Source organism: Triticum urartu, chromosome 4A (assembly GCF_056163025.1).
Source record: "Triticum urartu cultivar PI428250 chromosome 4A, HENAU_Tu73, whole genome shotgun sequence".
NCBI lineage: Eukaryota > Viridiplantae > Streptophyta > Magnoliopsida > Poales > Poaceae > Triticum > Triticum urartu.
The window spans coordinates 56,224,636-56,242,729 of NC_141876.1; the positions used below are offsets into that span (position 1 = coordinate 56,224,636).

Genomic DNA, 18,094 nt, shown 5'->3' on the forward strand with positions numbered 1-18,094 from the left:
AACGGAGGGAGAAAAAAAGAAAAAGAATAGAATAGAATAGAAAGCCAAGAAAGAGGAAATAACGGACAAACATCACACCGAGTGGGGTGGTCGGGTGGTTATCCCATCATCCCGTGAACACGCGCGGTGGAGGTTCAAGTCCCAGCTCACTTTAGATTAGAAAATAGAAAAAAAAAGGTGAAAAGGGGCCAGCCCAACACGACGAGGGGGTGTGCGCCATTTGGTAAATAAAGAACGAACAGGCACGGGCGCCGTTTAGGAATTAGTTGAGCACGGCATAGCGTGAGGAATATTATAGGAGGTCCCCAAGAAGTACCCTTGCCTGGAAAAGAAAAAGATGTACCCCCCTTAAAAAAAGGTACAAGTACCCTGGTTTTCCATTGTCAGTTGAGATTTCGCGCACTATACATACATGTGCTATATCCTATACGTGCCTATGTCTACACAATGTTTCTAGCCTTGCCAAGAGTCAGGATGGACAAGTAATCTGCTACCGTCGTCATTGGAGTCAGGATGGACAAGTACCCTGGTTTTCCATTGTCAGTTGAGATTTCGCGCACTATACATACATGTGCTATATCCTACTAGAAGAATGCCCGTGTGTTGCAACGGGTAACATTTCCGTAACTTTAAGAATTTAATATTAATCATGTTAATATTACATTTAATATTCTCATACATATCAAGTGACATTGGCGACCTTTTTTACCATCAAATCCTCACACACACTCTTTCCGTCCCTCTTCTTCACTGTCTCTCCCCCTCTCCCCCTCTTTCTCTAACACACGCACATATCCATCTTATTGGGTATGAGACTATAATCCATTTATCTCACACACACATGCTAGTGCATAACAATATGAATTAGGTGTATTATATTTGCCACCACAATTAAGGGAATTAATTTCATGTAAATTGGCGAGTCACAGCTCCGTGACAAACAATGCATCTAAATTCTCAGCGTTATTTTTATGTAATATGCTCTCTCTCTCTCTCTCTCTGATATTATAGGACCAAATTTTTTTTACCAATTACCATACTGTAGAACACCACACTCCTCACTGCATCGATGGGTGGTGGGTGGTGTCTCTCCTCTATCGCCGTGGACCTGTGCTGGCTTCAGTCCATGTCCGCCGTTGGCCGCTGCTCGCATTCGTCCCACCCATCGCCCAAGCCGGTGTTAGGAGCAAACTCAATAGCCTTGCCCACCGTCATGGCTCCATTCCACGAGATCGAATCAAGCATCATAGAGTTCGGGGAGGAGTAGCATTTCCACCGTCAGCTCCTCGCTGATGTATCAGCGTAGAGTGCGGGGAGGACACGGAACGTAAATACCTGGGGTTTAGCGCTGGTGGCGGGAACGACCGACACGGCCTCCTTGCGCTGCTACTCGCTGCCCGCCCTGCTTTGGGGATCCTAGCGCCCTGCCCTAGGGTTCCGCGCTGGCGGCGGCGGTGGCGGCGTTTCCCTCAAGAAAAAAAGCACGCCTCATGTCCGGCTTGTGCAGGAATCCATCACCAAGTAGGATCAGTAGTTCCGTCCCGAATCGGTTATATTGCAAGTCCTAGCTATAGCTATATATACGTATTACCCTGCACCCCTATAAACAGTACACCCAGAGACCAATAGAAAGATCAGCGGGCACGAGGCATGCCCGTGTGTATCAATTGCTTGCGCGTATCCGTGTTGCTTCTAGTAGATCGATAATACATCAACCGTGGTTAGCCAGCTACGTCCAATCTATTCGAGTGTTTTCATCTGCGTACGTGTTTTTCTGGTATATACTTCAGAATTCAGTCATTCGGGGGCGGGATGTCTAAGCAAAGAAGGCAGGGCGAGGAGGATGAGCCCAACTACTACCACGACCGCAACGGCAACAAGGAGAAGAGCCTCTATCTGGTTCTAGACGACTGGCACAAGGGCTTCACCATCCGCAAGATCGATGCCGACAGTCCCAACCTCAGCGCCCCCCCTGTCCTCCGGCTAGTGTCACCTGAGCATGGCCGTGCCATGTAGTTCGCAGCCTGGGCAGCAACATCATCGCCACGAACAACATACACGCCGGAACCCTCTTCTACGACACTGACACCGCCGGACTACCCGTCGGCCCTCCCGTTCGAGACGCACTGCTTTGTGGCTCCAACACCTTCCTGACCTCCGGCGCCGGCGACGCGCTGTACGCGTTCGCCTTCCACTTCATGGAGCGGCATGTGTCCTTTGAGGCGATGGCGAAGCCACCGACGACGGAAGACGACGACCTGCTGCCCACCTACTGGTCCTGGAAAAGCATGCCGACGCCCTTCACCAAGGACGAGATGATCTTCTCCTACGCGCTGCACCCGGACGGGCGCACCATATTCGTGTCCTCGTGGAGCAGGGCGGTCTGCGGCACGTACTCCGTCGACACCAGGAGCTACAAGTGGAGGCGCCATGGGGAGTGGATGCTGCCTTTCAGAGGCCGAGGCTACTTCGCCGCCGAGCTAGACGCATGGGTCGGGCTGCACGAGGACGGCTACGTCTGCCCCTGCCAGGTTGCCTCCCGCAGCGGCGGCACCACGCAGCAGCCAGAGTGGAAGATGGCCGACGAGCGTAGGATGTGGATCCCGTGGCATCAGCTGGAGTTTCGCCTGCGTTGGATGTGATGGCGCGGGTGGAGTACCGAGGAGTTGCCGGCGTCGACCAGGGCCTGGGGCACAAAGGAGTCCTCCTAGTCAAGGAGATCGGAGAGAAGAAGATGATGGCGGCGCGAGGACACATGAGGGTAGACGTCGAGAGGATCGGCTGTCCAGGCTCGTGAGGAGGGCAGCGGTGGGAGGATCGAGTTAATGGTACCGTGTACAAAAATCCCATCAAAACAAGTAAAATATACCAGCAATGCTTGATTGATTCTGATTTAATTTTTATAGGCATTTTCGGATTTGTAGGGCATGTGCCCACGATACTCGCACGCTGTACCTTTTTTTGACGTGTATGATTCATGATAAGAAATGAAAATCACATCAATGTAAGGAAATATCCCACCAATGCTTGATTGATTGTGATTAATTCTTTTATATGGTAACTAATCCGATGGGTTTATGTGGGTGCTGAAGCGAAAAGGTATGTGGGAGGGGAGACGAAAAATAACCGGTCAGAAAAAAATAAATTAATTGTTGCCTTGTATGTTTGGTTTTGATATTTGAAGATTGATTACCATCCGTTAGTTGGGTTACCAAAGAAAAAATCAATCACCATATGTGAATTCATTGTGTTACCAAATAAACGTTGGGTTTGTCCGGCCAGTGGGAGGGGTCGAATAAAAAACCGACGAAAAAAACCCGACAAAATTGGGAGGTGGGAGCAGGTACCAAATAAAACCATGATAGGTGGGACGAAAATAAACCGTACGAGGCTACCAACTATTTTATTAGGAGTAGAGATACGTGCCTATGTCTACACAATGTTTCTAGCCTTGCCAAGAGTCAGGATGGACAAGTAATCTGCTACCGTCGTCATTGGAGTCAGGATGGACAAGTAATCTGCTACCGTCGTCATTGGCCCTTCCACCATCAGCTCAAAACCATGCATGGAAGTAAATCCAGGACAAGACCAAGCTAGCAGCTTGCAAAACGATCTTATAGTATGAGACGGAGGGAATAGCATTTCTTATTATTTTTGTTGCGAATCCAAGCTAGCAAATTGACTAGCTAGCTTTTCTTATTCTAATTTTGCTCTCTCGCCTCGCGGAACTAAAATCAGTGTAGTCGATCAGACGACCATTGAGTTCCACTTTGAACTACCTAAAATAGTTATTAATTTTCTTACTAGATAATTTCACAAGCACTTTAGTAGGGTTAGCTCTTTGGACGCCGAGGACTCCACGCTGGGCTGTCCTTGCCGCTGCTGTTGCTCAATGGCATTTTGCCACCCCTGCCTCCCTAAGCTCATCTCCAGGCTGGGTACTCTTGATGGCGCCTGCGGCTGCTTCATGCATGCTTGCTCTGCGGCGCTGCCGGCGTTCCTGCCGTTCATTTGTAGTGGGGTCGACGGCGACGGCGACAGCGATAGTGACGACGACGACGACCATCCCCGAGCAAAACCTGCTGTCGACGATCCAATCCTGGGCGTCTCATCATGGCGTGCGCCTACATGCAGACGTTGTCCTCTGTCCTGTCCTGGGCAATTGAGTGAAGCATCTTGCTGCTGTGCACCTCTCCATCCCTGTACAAACATGCACGCTCAACAGTGGTTATTCGGCAGTGCGTTTGCTATGATTTACTAGGAGTTGCAATGCAGCTCAACCCCTAGATGAAAGATTATAGTACTATATATGCATATGGAAATCATGCAATATCTATATGTGAAATCTACATTAACTAGCTAGTGTGTCCACTATTAGACTGAGCCTCGAGGGAACGCAACCAACAACGTGGCATGCATTAGGATTTAGGACTACTGGCAATTAAGAGGGGCTGCCAGGGACACATTGATAATATGCCGTTTGTCCCCAACACTGCAAATATCACTGCCCTAATTAAGCCGCCTCTCAGAGCCTCTACAGATGACTACAGAGCATCATTGTATGTTCAGTGTTCAGGATAGGATCCACAGGTAAGAAAGAAATGATGGATACTGTGGAGAGGCTCACGAGCTAACGAAAGATCACCTGGTTTTGCTTCATCAAGTATTGCTGAATGGACATGAGGTAGGCGCTCGGTAGCGGCGGGCCGCCTCCGCCTTGCTCCTGCGCGAACGGCGGCTGCAGCTGCCCCGCCGGCGACGCCCATGGCGGCCTTCTGCAACTCGTAACGAACAATGTTTCCATCAGATTACTAATCTATTAACACAACGAAGATATTACGATGAGCTTAGCTAGCCTATGGTAATTAAAGGGGAAATCGGAAGGAGTCTCGTGACAGACACAGGCAGCAGGCAGATCGACACAATGAGTACAAGAGGCAGCGAAATTGTTAAAACCATCAGATCGTTACACGAGGGAGCGAGCAACTGGCGTCCAGCAGCAGGAATTAACTCCTGCACTGCACTGCGCATGCAAGGCCCGGAGCGAACGAGAGGAGCGTGGCATGGCATGGCAGCAGACACGACGAGCAGAAGAGACCTACTGTATGTAAGCTGTTGTTGCATGCGGCGCAGTGCGGCCGGCGTAGTGCTAGCGTTGCTGTCTCCGCGACTGAGTGAGCGTTAATGCAAGGCGCGACGCGCCGCTGGCAAGTTGGCTTGTCCGTGCTCGCCACTAGCTCACTCGCACTGCGTATTTAAGCTGCCTGAGGCTGGGCTGGGCTAGGCTAGGGTGGGTGCGCAGGCTTTCTCAGCCGGTCAAGCTAAGGACAATGGATGAATGGATGGATGGATGGCCGGGTGTGGATCTAGGCAGAGGCACGCTGCGTGCGCCCTTGTCTTGTTGTACTTGTCTCACGCCAAGATTCCGGCCACCACCACCCGGCGCCATGGCCAGCTCCTGATGGACGCAGGGGGACAATTTATATGGATCTGAACCATGATCATCACAAATGCAGCGAGTCTTAGGCTGCTAGCGAGCTGCATGCACGCTGCTACTTCCTGCGTAGGAGTAGTAATACTCCTGCATGAGCCTCTCTCTCTCTCTCTCTCACGCTCTCTCTCACCCACACACAGCTGCATGCGATAGTACTGCAAGTTAGGACAGGAGGGGAAAGAAAGTCTTGCCATGCATCATGATCCATCTTCCCCAACAGGTGGCAGCACTGATCGAGGTACAATGTTTTGCAAGATTGATAGCTGGACTAGAAGTTACTTTCCCTTTAAAGACCTGTCCCCCATGGCCCAGGGCCATGGTCACCCTGGAGCTAACACATGCATGGCTCCATGTTGCTGCGTGGTTAACTGGAGCGTGGAGCCATGGTTGCTTCGCATGCATGGAAGTTTGGAATCAACATCCAAGGACAATATGTCTGCACACGAGACGCGCAGAGAACTAGCTAGCGAACAACCCACGGTTGTTGTTCTTTATACGTGTGAGAGGTGTATTTAGCTCCATGAGAAAGAAGTATATGTTGTGCTGAAATATAACTGCTTCCTTCTATATATGTTAAGCGAAAATGGAATTTAAGAAAGAACACATATATGTTGTAAAATGATAAAAAGGTACTTTGTTAGTTTGCACTCAATTAATGTACCTTCAAGCCATTGTCATATAGTAGTATATATTATTGTATGAAAATAAATCGTCAGGCAAAATTTCAAGTAGATTTCCAATACATAAAACAGTGATGTGTAAGCAAGACTACTTGTTTTGTTACAGAACTAACTGAGTACGCCACACAGTTTGTGCCGCTAGATTTTTCTTGTCCTCTACTATTCTTACGGCCTTTTTTACTAGCCTACACTATTAGAATTAGATCCACAAAAAAAAATAAGCAGGGCATTTGTTTGTTGGTTTAGAGCTAATTATCTACATCTCTATAACCAGGCCTCATGAAGGAATCGGTGTAGGCCTTACAGTTTATCTGTATCTAATCAAGTGTTATAATCTGCCCCCAAACTAAAATAGGCATCAATGTATGTGACATTTTGCATTTGTATTGTGTTTCTTAAAAAACAGCAGCGTGGTTATTTACATTTTTAGTAATTTTCTCATCTTCTAGAGCGGAAGTGTACCTTCAATTTCACATATATCCTTTATAGGTAGATATCTAGTTTCTGCGCCAACTCAAAGCTTCATATGGCTTGTTATAAAATCATTTTTTGTGACAAAGCATTTCACAGAAATTTAAATTAAATTCTAGGTCAACTGAAGTATAAGGTGGATGTTTGAAACCAGCCTTAGTTAGGCTCCACAAATAGAAATTATGACATATCGTTCAAAATCCGGTAACTAATATGTAATTGTATTCACATCTAAACTATTATGTGAATACAAGAGAGGATCTGATGTCATTTCTATGCCAAAATAACTATTATGCGAATATTAGTTACTCAAAACTACTTCTTTGCACAGCTCCACGGAAATTAAGAGAGGATTGTATGCATTATCTAATTTGGCATAAAATTTATTAAGATATACTCACATAAATGTTAGACAAAACATTTGTAATTATTCATAATACTTTGTGGAACAATCTAAAGAAGTTACATGACAGATTTAATCTTGGTGTCCTTCTAGATGTACTCCCATTTTCTTTCTTAAAAGCTCCCTAGCTAACATGACTACTTCTCCTCACTCTCTTAGTCTATATATGACAACATAATACTCAAATACAAGTTATGTGTGGCTTATATATCAGCATATCTAAGATTTGATCGCATGATTCCATGCTTTCAACACCAAGCTTAAATAGGAGGGCATGCATGTATATCTAGAGATACATATTATTGCAGCGTGCAATTTTAAACTATTTAATTAACACATCTTGTATAAAACAAAAGCCGCTATATATATAGTATGATTTATTCCATGAGCAATAATATATGGGATAGATAATGTGTCTATGACGCCAATTTTATGCATTCAGTCTCAAAAATGGATGGCGAGTTTTGCGGCCACTAGACCCTCGGATATGTCAAGCTTCAAGATACCGAGCACATTGTAAAATTACAATGTAGTGTAATAATTAATACATAGAGAGAAAGCCCTTTTCTAAAAAGGCGTTATATGGGATGGGGATCCTAATTAATTTAGATGTAATATTTCCATAGAATTCAAAATATCTCAGATGCGTCCAAATTTCCGTCATGCAACTCAACTCCGCCCCATGCATATATTTTAGCATAAACAAGTGCTCTGTTTAAATGCATGAATACACATAATATAATTTTTCAAATAAGATCGTCTTTAAAAAAGTCAAATGGAACAAATATGGAACCTGCAGACTTTTCAGAGTAATGCAAATTATGCATATCATTCAACATGACTATGCACCATTATTACTGGGATTAATGAAATGTATAATATTTGCAAACCTTGTATTAGAAATGATGTTGCTAAACATGTCAAAGCCATGCACTTCACCACCTCTCCTCAGAAAGCTCATGTCCCTTATCTGGCCATGGCCTGCAGAACACCACACCATGTATGCATGACAGATCAGTTAATCTATCAAAATAAATAAACAAAGAACGTTGGAATATGTGTTTGTCCGTAGAGGCATGGACAAGTCAGTATGTTTTTCCACAAACACAACTATATATCTTTTATCTCTTGAATTTCACTGCTAGTTTTGTATAAGGGACTCATGTACGCGTCGGCAAAACACATCACATATATAACCCATGCCAATAATTCAGATGTCATTATGTGATTTGACCTTACTGAGCGATCGACTCAGACAAGAAAATTTGTCTCTGAAAAGAAGAAACAAACAGCTAGGCAGAATTTTACCTGCCGCACATGATCTGTCCGAAGCAGTGCCCTTGACTGTTCTGTACATCTGCATCAAGTGAAGCGACAAGAAATAAGTGCATCTGCATTAGATTAGAGCTCGTGTTGCCATTTGGTTTACTCATGTGAGATGCTAATTAAAAAAGTTTATAATGATGTAAACAAGACGAAAGTGATTAGCAGCTGGTGAAAAGGACAGGAAGTACTTGGCAAAAGCTAACAACCAGCAGTACGAAGAAAAAGGGAGAGGGATGAGCTGATCAAGGAAACGTACAAGAAAAACTGTCTTCTTGTTCCGTTTTCGAATGCTGGTAAACTAACAAGAAAACTAAGAGAGAGAGAGAGAGAGAGAGAGAGAGAGAGAGAGAGAGAGAGAGAGAGAGAGAGAGAGAGAGAGAGAGAGATGACTTGCTTGAAGATGGCTCTTGACATGAGCCAGTGTGAGATCCTTCACGTTCATCAACTCCAAGACTGATTTCGGTGTTGCTCCTTGAAGATGGAAAATATATAAAGCTTAATTAATGCTGGAACACAGACAGACCCGAAATCCAAATGATATTGCAAACCCTATAGCACATGCACTTATGCTAACATTCAGATAACGAGGCCACAATAAGACGGCACCATCTTCAAAATTCAGACAAATTGGGCCGTGTGATTGTCAAGAGGCACCGTTTCGAACAACGAGCACGGCTAGTTAATCTAAACAACAAAACGAACAAAAATTGAATCCAGTTTCATGAACGTACTCTCATGGCCGCCAAGGAGCTGGACCGCCTGTACAAAGTGTGCATGGAGCGCCGTCGTCCACCGCATCCTTGGAGCCCTTGAGCTCTTCTTGCCACCATTCCCAGATCTTGCTGCACCGCCGGAGGAGCCCGCCTGGCTGTCAGCGGAGCTCTTCTTGAATCTCGGAATCTGGCTAGGTTGGTGCAGCCGCTGCTCAAGATCGGAGTGGCCATTGCGGACCTCGCCTGGCTGTCGCGCAGTCGCCATGTCAAACCCTAGACAGAGCTCTGTGGACTCCGCAGAGATGGCCATTTCGTCCCCGCGGCCGCTCCCGGCCTTGCCGGTTGGTGACGGCGGGCTGATGTGGAGCGATAGATCCGGGGCATCAGCGGCAGTTGCCATTTCAACACCCTGGCCGTAACAACAAGGATGCTGCTACGATCGAGAAGAGCGATGTGTGTGCACTTTTGTCCGGGAAGAAAGCTTCTTCTTCGAAGCTATGGAAATGGAGTGAGAAGGATCTGTGTGTGATTAGGTCATGAGTGGTACATGATTCTTGTATAGGGGTCTCTGTGTTCGTGTGGGTGGGATAGAAGGTGTGGTAGACGCATAGGGATTAGGGATGGGGGCTAGCAATAGTGAGGTTGGTGGATAGTGAGAAGGCGACAGACCCCACGAGTGTACCCCTAGAGAGAGAGAGAGAGAGAGAGAGAGAGAGAGAGAGAGAGAGAGATGATGATGATGATGATGATGATGATGGAGGCGCTACTTTCTGTTCGATGAAATGGTTGGAGAGGTGGAGCAGGCACCAAAAACTTTATATGCCATTTTGGAGCGCTGTGACAATGAGATATGGTCTCATCTCTACTCCTAAAGGGGACTTGATAGATTCTATTCCATGGTTAATTTCTGTCTGATTAATTTTTGTTTGGTTTTTTCCACATCATTTTCCATCATCATTTATTTTATCTGGTTTATTTTCGTCTCACCTTATCACCTCCTTCCACTAGATTTTTCTTCCTGCCATTGAAAACTAAATCCTATTAAAGGGGATATTTTGTTTCGTACTTGCTTTGGCAGGTGGTGATTCAATTCAACCACGTAAATAATAGGTCATTCAGAATTCAGAAATCGCATCATATATGTGAGATCATCTTCCTAAAAAGACAAGATTTTTCTCGATAACCTTCCAAAATAAAATCAGATATTCCTCGATAACAAATCGCTAATCCCACACACTAATCTCAACTATTAATTGACAATCAAAACTTTCCAAATACAAAAAAAATCTTTTTCCTTATCTTATCAAATCACATCTACCGCTGGTTTTTTTCACCTCACCTCCCACATAGCGAAAAAAACTTACAACTTGACCTAATTCCTAGGTCGTAATCCTGAAGCAGGCCGCCACTGCCTCCATCACGGAAGTCTCAACCGCCCAACATCTTGCTCCTCCGCCGACCTGTGAAACCGATTGCACTTGTGGACACACTTTGTTACCAATATCATTTGTTCTTATTGTTTCGTTTACTATCTCAACAATATGATTTATCAGACGTTAAGAAGAGACAACACATGTGTAGTGGAGATAATTTGAGAGGTAAGAAGAACGAGAACATGCAAGGACAAGTACAATGTCTTGTATTGTTTAAGGTTGTGCATTCGAGGATGCATTTGGACTTGGAGCCCGAGATAATTTGGCAACTTGGGAGGACAAATACAATGTCTTATCGTGTTCATGCTTGTGCATTTGAGAAGGAGGCACTTGGAATGGAGAAAACAATTGAAGGAGATGTGGTGGTTGTAAGAGTGAAGTGAGAAGGTGTCAACCTTGTTTAGGGCTTTGGGATGGAGTCTTAAATTGCATGACCCTTTGTAGTTGTGGCGATAGAACCGGCGCATGCCTCCTGCCCCTTATGGCGGTGGTGGATCTGCACGAACACGGGGGGAGGGGATCAGAGAGGGGCGGTTGGCAGGGGACTTGTCCTTGGCGGTCCGTGGGGAAGTACGGTGTGAAGGAGAGAGAGGGCGCCATGGTGAATTTGAGGTGTGAATCATCTGATTTTAAAGGAGAGAGCTCCAATAAGAAATGCCCTGCTACGACAGGAAGCCACGGGAAGGGGATGAGGCAACAGGAAAAGGGAAGGGTGCAGTGTGGGGTGGGGGTTTTGTGTTCGGCCTGCATGTTGGAGAGAACATGGAGGATAGTCCGAATAACTACATTTCTCCCCCACATATGGTCTTGATTTGGGGAGTTCGGACTGTCCAAATGGCTAGATTTTGGGGAGCCCGCTAGGTACTCGTACATGCCCAGACGTATGAGGGAGATATTTTGCTTCTACCTTTGACGTTGCCAGATCGTTTTGTTTGGTTACTATAAAAAGAAGTCAAAGTGTTTAAAAAGGTAATATAATTAGGGACAAGATTAATTTGGTTCATGTACATGAAAATATTCTTGCAAGTTCCCCCACTCTTAGAAACACACTAGCATACTTCCAAAAGCTTTACGTAGGTTACGATTTGACAGAGCACTTAGGTGGTTAGGATGTGAGAGATGACAAGAACTATTTAGAGGAAAACGAGAGATATACAAGAACTATTTTGGGTTGTTTTTGTACCATTCGAGACAACAAAACAACATCGTGAAAGCTACATGCAAAGTCAAGGGGTAATAGATTGAGAGGATGAATGATCAGATAAGGTGGTGGACGACAAGTTCAATGGGGAAGGGGGCTAGAGTGGTGTGTGGTGTTTGTAAGAATAGAGAGAAGAAGATGCTTGCATTTGTGTTGTGGTTGAACATTGCATGCAATGTGCTCGTTTGCGGGGAGGACAATGAGCATTGTTTTTTAATTCATTTATTGGTCCATGCTAATGCACGGGTAGTCTACTAGTTTACTTGGTGGGATACAACGCATGGGCTGCGAGTGGTGTGAAATGATATGGATATATTTTTCCGTATGAGCATACATCATTTATATTGTATGCACTGGCTCTAGTATATTCCTTTATGATGATGCATTTTGTCAAATATATGGTATTCCCCGAAGTAAACTTTAGATCGATCATACCAACACCATGAACATTAGCATGTGACATGTTTTCCATCAGCATGGAAGTACTCCTTGCAACGCGACATACTTCATCCCAGTATCACCAGTAACGAGATTAGTGGAATTACCGTTGTTCTCATGCTGACGCATGTCAAAATGGTTCTTGCACGCCGAAGCCCAATGACCATTTGCACTGCACACATGACATACTCCTTTCTTCTTACCCCTTTTTTATGGAAGTTGGTGGACTCGGAAGTCTTGTTCTTGCCCGCAAACTTCTTCTTTCCCTCATGGTTTTGTTGGAAATATGCCCTAGAGGAAATAATAAAATGGTTATTATTGTATTTCCTTGTTCATGATAATTGTCTATTGTTCATGCTATAATTGTATTAACCGGAAACCGTAATACATGTGTGAATACATAGACCACAACATGTCCCTAGTAAGCCTCTAGTTGACTAGCTCGTTGATCAATAGATGGTCATGGTTTCCTGACCATGGACATTGGATGTCATTGATAACGGGATCACATCATTAGGAGAATGATGTGATGGACAAGACCCAATCCTAAGCCTAGCACAAGATCGTATAGTTCGTCTGCTAAAGCTTTTCTATTGTCAAGTATCATTTCCTTAGACCATGAGATTGTGCAACTCCCGGATACCATAGGAATGCTTTGGGTGTACCAAACGTCACAACGTAACTGGGTGGCTACAAAGGTGCACTAAAGGTATCTCCGAAAGTGTCTGTTGGGTTGGCATGAATCGAGACTGGGATTTGTCACTCCGTATGACGGAGAGGTATCTTTGGACCCACTCGGTAATGCATCATCATAATGAGCTCAGTGTGACTAAGTAGTTGGTCACGGGATGATGTGTTACGGAACGAGTGAAGTGACTTGCCGGTAACGAGATTGAACAAGGTATTGGGATACCGACGATCGAATCTCGGGCAAGTAACATACTGATAGACAAAGGGAATTGTATACGGGATTGATTGAATCCCCGACAGCGTGGTTCATCCAATGAGATCATCGTGGAACATGTGGGAGCCAATATGGGTATCCAGATCCCGCTATTGGTTATTGGCCGGAGGTTGTCTCGGTCATGTCTGCATGGTTCCCGAACCCGTAGGGTCTACACACTTAAGGTTCAGTGACGCTAGCTAGAGTTGTTATGGGAAATAGTATGTGGTTACCGAAGGTTGTTCGGAGTCCCGGATTAGATCCCGGACGTGACGAGGAACTCCGGAATGGTCCGGAGGTGAAGATCGATATATTGGACGAAGGGTATTGGATTCCGGAATTGTTCTGGGAGTACCGGGTGACGACCAGCGTGACCGAAAGGTGTTTCGGAGGCCCCGACAAGCGTTGGGGGGCCTTATGGGCCAAGGGGAGGGGGCACACCAGCCCACTAAGGGGCTGTGCGCCCCTCCCACCCCCTCTCATGTAAGGTGGAGAGGTGGGGGCGCCTCCCCTAGGGCAGCCACCCCTCCCGGCTTGGGGGCAAGTTTCCTAGGGGTTGGGGGCGCCCAAACCCATCTAGGGTTTCCCCTGTGGCCGCCGCCCCTCCCCTAGGGAACCCTAGGGTGCCTCCTCCACCCCCCTTTCCCCTATATATAGTGAGGTAGATAGAGGGCAGCCGCACCCCTTCCCTGCCGCAGCCCTCTCCTCCTCCAACTCCTCCTCCTCCTCCGTAGTGCTTAGCGAAGCTCTGCCGGAGAACCACGAGCTCCATTGCCACCATGTCGTCGTGCTGCTGGAGTTCTTCCTCAACTTATCCTCTCCCCTTGCTGGATCAAGAAGGAGGAGACGTCCCCGGGCTGTACGTGTGTTGAACGCGGAGGCGCCATCCGTTCGGCGCTAGATCGGATCTTCCGCGATTTTAATCGCCGCGAGTACGACTCCATCAACCGCATTCTTGTAACGCTTCCGCTTAGGGATCTTCAAGGGTATGAAGATGCACTCCCTCTCTCTCGTTGCTAGCATCTCCTAGATTGATCTTGGTGACACGTAGGAATTTTTTTGAATTATTGCTACGTTCCCCAACAGGTTTTTCTTGTTCTTGAAATTGTGGGAATGGAGATCCTTCTTTTGCACTAGATTGGCACTTCAATTTCCCTGATAGACATGAGCACATGTGTCTTTTCCCCTGCCTTCTCTTCCACATCAAGAGCGCCAATTAAATTGACAACAGAAAGCTCATGTCCCGTGTTTTAGGGAAGTGATGAAATTCCTACACAAAGGAGGTACTTTAGCAATAATGCATCCGGAAATAATCTTGTACGGTAATATATAGTTGAAATGCACAAGTTCCTTAATGAGTGACTCAACTCATGAAACCACTCAACATGTGTAGTCATGATATTGCTCCATGACGTATCTATAAATTTTTTATGTTTCATGTCACTAACTTATCTTTTTATGCAAACATTTATATTTACTTTCAATAGCCTATTAATAGTTGCAAGACATGCACAAATTCTTCTTTTCCCTTATGTGTGTAGGAACTTCATGGAAAATCAATGAAGTATAAAAGAACATCAAGGTTTGGTCAAATATGGAGTTATTTATGTCCATGCACGACCAGTACTTCAAGATCATCATAGATACACATGAAGATGGCGTTAGACGAAGAAAGTCAAAAACAAAAATTAATGGCCATGTCATACCAAAACCGTTGCACTTGAATCATCGAGTTAAATCCATATGCATCATGTGAGTCCAAATCAATATTTACAAGAACTGCCACTTTTGGGAATCCAAAATTGGGGTGATAGGATAGAATCTAACTCCTTCCTAACTTGATGGATCTCAACGTGGCATGATGTTGTGGACTTGTGAGAAGATAACGAATGTTTTAGAGCACTCTAAACATGCCCAAGGGCCCTTGGATCAAAGGCCTATGGGTTGGATGGCTGAGATTTGATGTATCCGCCTATATATTGATGGAAAACCCTACTTTTTTGGGTGGGGGCACCTTTGGTGCGAAAATTGCAGCCCATAGCCGCCATCGACAAAGGAAAAAACACATATCCAACCAAGGGAGAAGGCCAAGGAAGAAGAAGAAGGAGGGGCCCCTTTTGACTGTTGCTGGGAGGTCACCAACGGACTCCATCATTGGCACCATCACCTCCACCTCCATATTCTTCCTTGGAGCAGTGGGTTCATCCTTGCAAAACCTCTGTAGTCTCTTACTAAGACATGGTGTTTATTCAATGAATAGCCCCCCTATGATTTATTTCATCATTATCATGTTTGAGCAGTTCTCTTTTGTCCTATGTAGTTGGTGATCTAGTTTTATGGTATGGATTGTATGAATTGTTATGGTGTTGTCCTAGGGTGCTAATGTAAAAGGTCACACTAGATTGAATCATACTTTTTGGTAAGAAATGTGTTATGATAAGTTTAGGACGGAAGGCCGGAGTGATATAAATTATCGGCCCTTGAGTTTACGAACTATAGGATATGGGATTCGAGAGGAACCCTAGATGAAGATATGGCTATGGTTGGAATTCACGTCTTAATTATTGTTAGTAGTCGCGGATGCTTTTTTCACAAAAAAATGACGGATTCTTGCTAGGGATTAAATCATAAATACATGTGAGACCATGGTTTCAAAACATGTTAGCTCGGGCCTTTTCACATAACAATTGTAACAAGCATGTGTAGTAGTTTTATGATGTTACTAATTGCCTAGCAAAATTTCACCACCACTTTCACAACCACAAAATCTTGCTCTATTTTATTTCTTGCATTTTTATTTCATGAAAACACCTACCTTTTATTTTTATCCTAAAAAGTACTTTAGTTATCTCCTTACATTCTATCTTAGTTGTAGAGAGTCTAGGCGTAGTAAGTGCACGGATAGTTGCGTAAGTGGCATACGGAACTTGAGAGATTAGGGAACCTACCTTTTGCTCCTGCAGGGATAGACACTCACATTCTTCCACACCCATATTGGAAAGTGCTACTATAACTAGCCGCACTTAGGAATTATCAACGTACAACTCACCAACCTCAATGGCCATGGAAGGATCGATGATCTTTTCACTCATAACACTCAGAACAACACCTCTGAAAGAGGGCGTCAATAGCCTAGAATGTTTGCTCTTGTTGAGGAGTAAGCGTTTCCCCCTTGCTTGCCCTTGCAGGCGTGAAAATAGTTCAATATGGTTAGCCAAAGAACTGCCCTCACATGTCATCTCTTATAATTCACACCTCAAACGGAGGAGGTTTGAGGATCACGGCAAAAGCAGATGGAGAAAATTGCTGACACAATTCAAGTTTTTGGATTGTTGAATAGTTGAGAAATCTTTGATGGAATGTAATCTAGAAATACGGTAGATAAATCATGACAAACAGAATAAACATGATGATCAAACAAACAATAGTAGTGCGCATAGTAGACATTGTAAATATGATGAAAGCAACATTTCTAGACCAATGATAGTTCTAATATTATAGAAGCAATTACTAACACAAGGGATAAGAACACATATGGCACGGTGGATGAAGAGGTGTTCACAGTCACAACAACATCACCAACTAGCAACATTATGGTGAAAAGGTCGTAGACATCAAATATCATGCGGAACCGCGGCAGGGAAGAATCCAATAGTCATGCTAGAGCGCTCCCCGAAAATTTGGTCGCCCCTTCCCCGTACAGGACAACAAGAGGCAGGATTTCGGAGGCATGTTGCCTTACTTGGAGTGCACACAGAGAAAAGAGATGAGAAAGATGTAGACGGCACAAAGCTTTGTACGACACGGTTGTACATATGTGGTGAAGTGACTCACACACACTAGTCTATGAAGAGGAGCGACCTCTTACACTCGAGTTACAACTGACCCGCGATGTCTACTACGCAACTGTCGGTGTCAAAACCGGTGGATCTCGGGTAGGGGGTCCCGAACTGTGCGTCTAGGCCGGATGGTAACAGGGGGCAAGGGACACGAAGTTTTACCAAGGTTCGGGCCCTCTTGATGGAGGTAAAACCCTACGTTCTGCTTGATTAATATTGATGATATGGGTAGTACAAGAGTAGATCTACCACGAGATCGGAGAGGCTAAACCCTAGAAGCTAGCCTATGGTATGATTGTTGTTCTGTATGTTGTCCTACGGACTAAAACCCTTCGGTTTATATAGACACCAGAGAGGGTTAGGGTTACACAAAGTCGGTTACAATGGTAGGAGATCTACATATCCGTATCGCCAAGCTTGCCTTCCACGCCAAGGAAAGTCCCTTCCGGACACGGGACGAAGTCTTCAATCTTGTATCTTCATAGTCCAGGAGTCCGGCTGAAGGTATAGTCCGGCCATCCGGACACCTCCTAATCCAAGACTCCCTCAGTAGCCCCCGAACCAGGCTTCAATGATGATGAGTCCGGCGCGCAGATTGTCTTCGGCATTGCAAGGCGGGTTCTCCTCCAAATTCCGTGTACCTGTTGAATAAAGTCCGGTTTCTTGTAAATGTTGCGCTCCTTGGCTTCTACGCCCAATAATGGCCGTCTCCCACGTGTCAAACGAATATGAAAAGTCTGAGTGTTTTTACATCCACACCCCTAGCCGCGTAAATGAGCCGCCCATTTAAGGGGACGAGGATTTAGATCCAAACCACACCTTCTCCCCTTCGCGAGTGTTCATCAGAGCGCATCCGACAAAGGTCCATACCACCATGGCCAGCCGTCGCAACTCCTCTGTTCGCCCTTCTAGCCCTCAGCCTGGATATTGGGAGAGATGCTCCATCCCGCATAGCGAGCTAGTGACGCTCCAGACCAAGGGATTTCTCCCCCCGGCCTATATGGTCCCGGTTCGAGCCGGTCTTGCCATCTATAATGGCGGGAGAGCAAGCGGAGAGTGCCCCTAATCCCTCCAAAGGAGAGCGGGTATGCCTCGTCCCTTATTTAATAAGAGGGCTCGGATTTCCCATCCATCCGTTTCTCCGGGGGCTCCT

General features: G+C 45.5%; 2 protein-coding genes across 2 annotated transcripts; one reads left to right on the forward strand and one right to left on the reverse strand.

The window, feature by feature from the left end:
- Positions 1–1,812: 1,812 nt before the first annotated feature.
- On the forward strand, positions 1,813–2,642 carry LOC125553514 (uncharacterized). Its single transcript, XM_087520128.1, is given in 2 exon segments — positions 1,813–2,020; positions 2,023–2,642. Coding segments are annotated over 2 exon segments (828 nt in total).
- Positions 2,643–3,614: 972 nt separating this feature from the next.
- LOC125550604 (uncharacterized) lies at positions 3,615–9,771 on the reverse strand. Its single transcript, XM_048713627.2, has 6 exons — positions 9,106–9,771; positions 8,769–8,845; positions 8,357–8,405; positions 7,939–8,029; positions 4,646–4,775; positions 3,615–4,200 (listed from the first exon to the last, which is right to left on the reverse strand). Exons 1-6 carry the CDS (start codon positions 9,485–9,487, stop codon positions 3,814–3,816), a joined length of 1,116 nt encoding a protein of 371 aa, XP_048569584.1. The 5' UTR covers positions 9,488–9,771; the 3' UTR covers positions 3,615–3,813.
- Between the last annotated feature and the right edge of the window lie 8,323 nt (positions 9,772–18,094).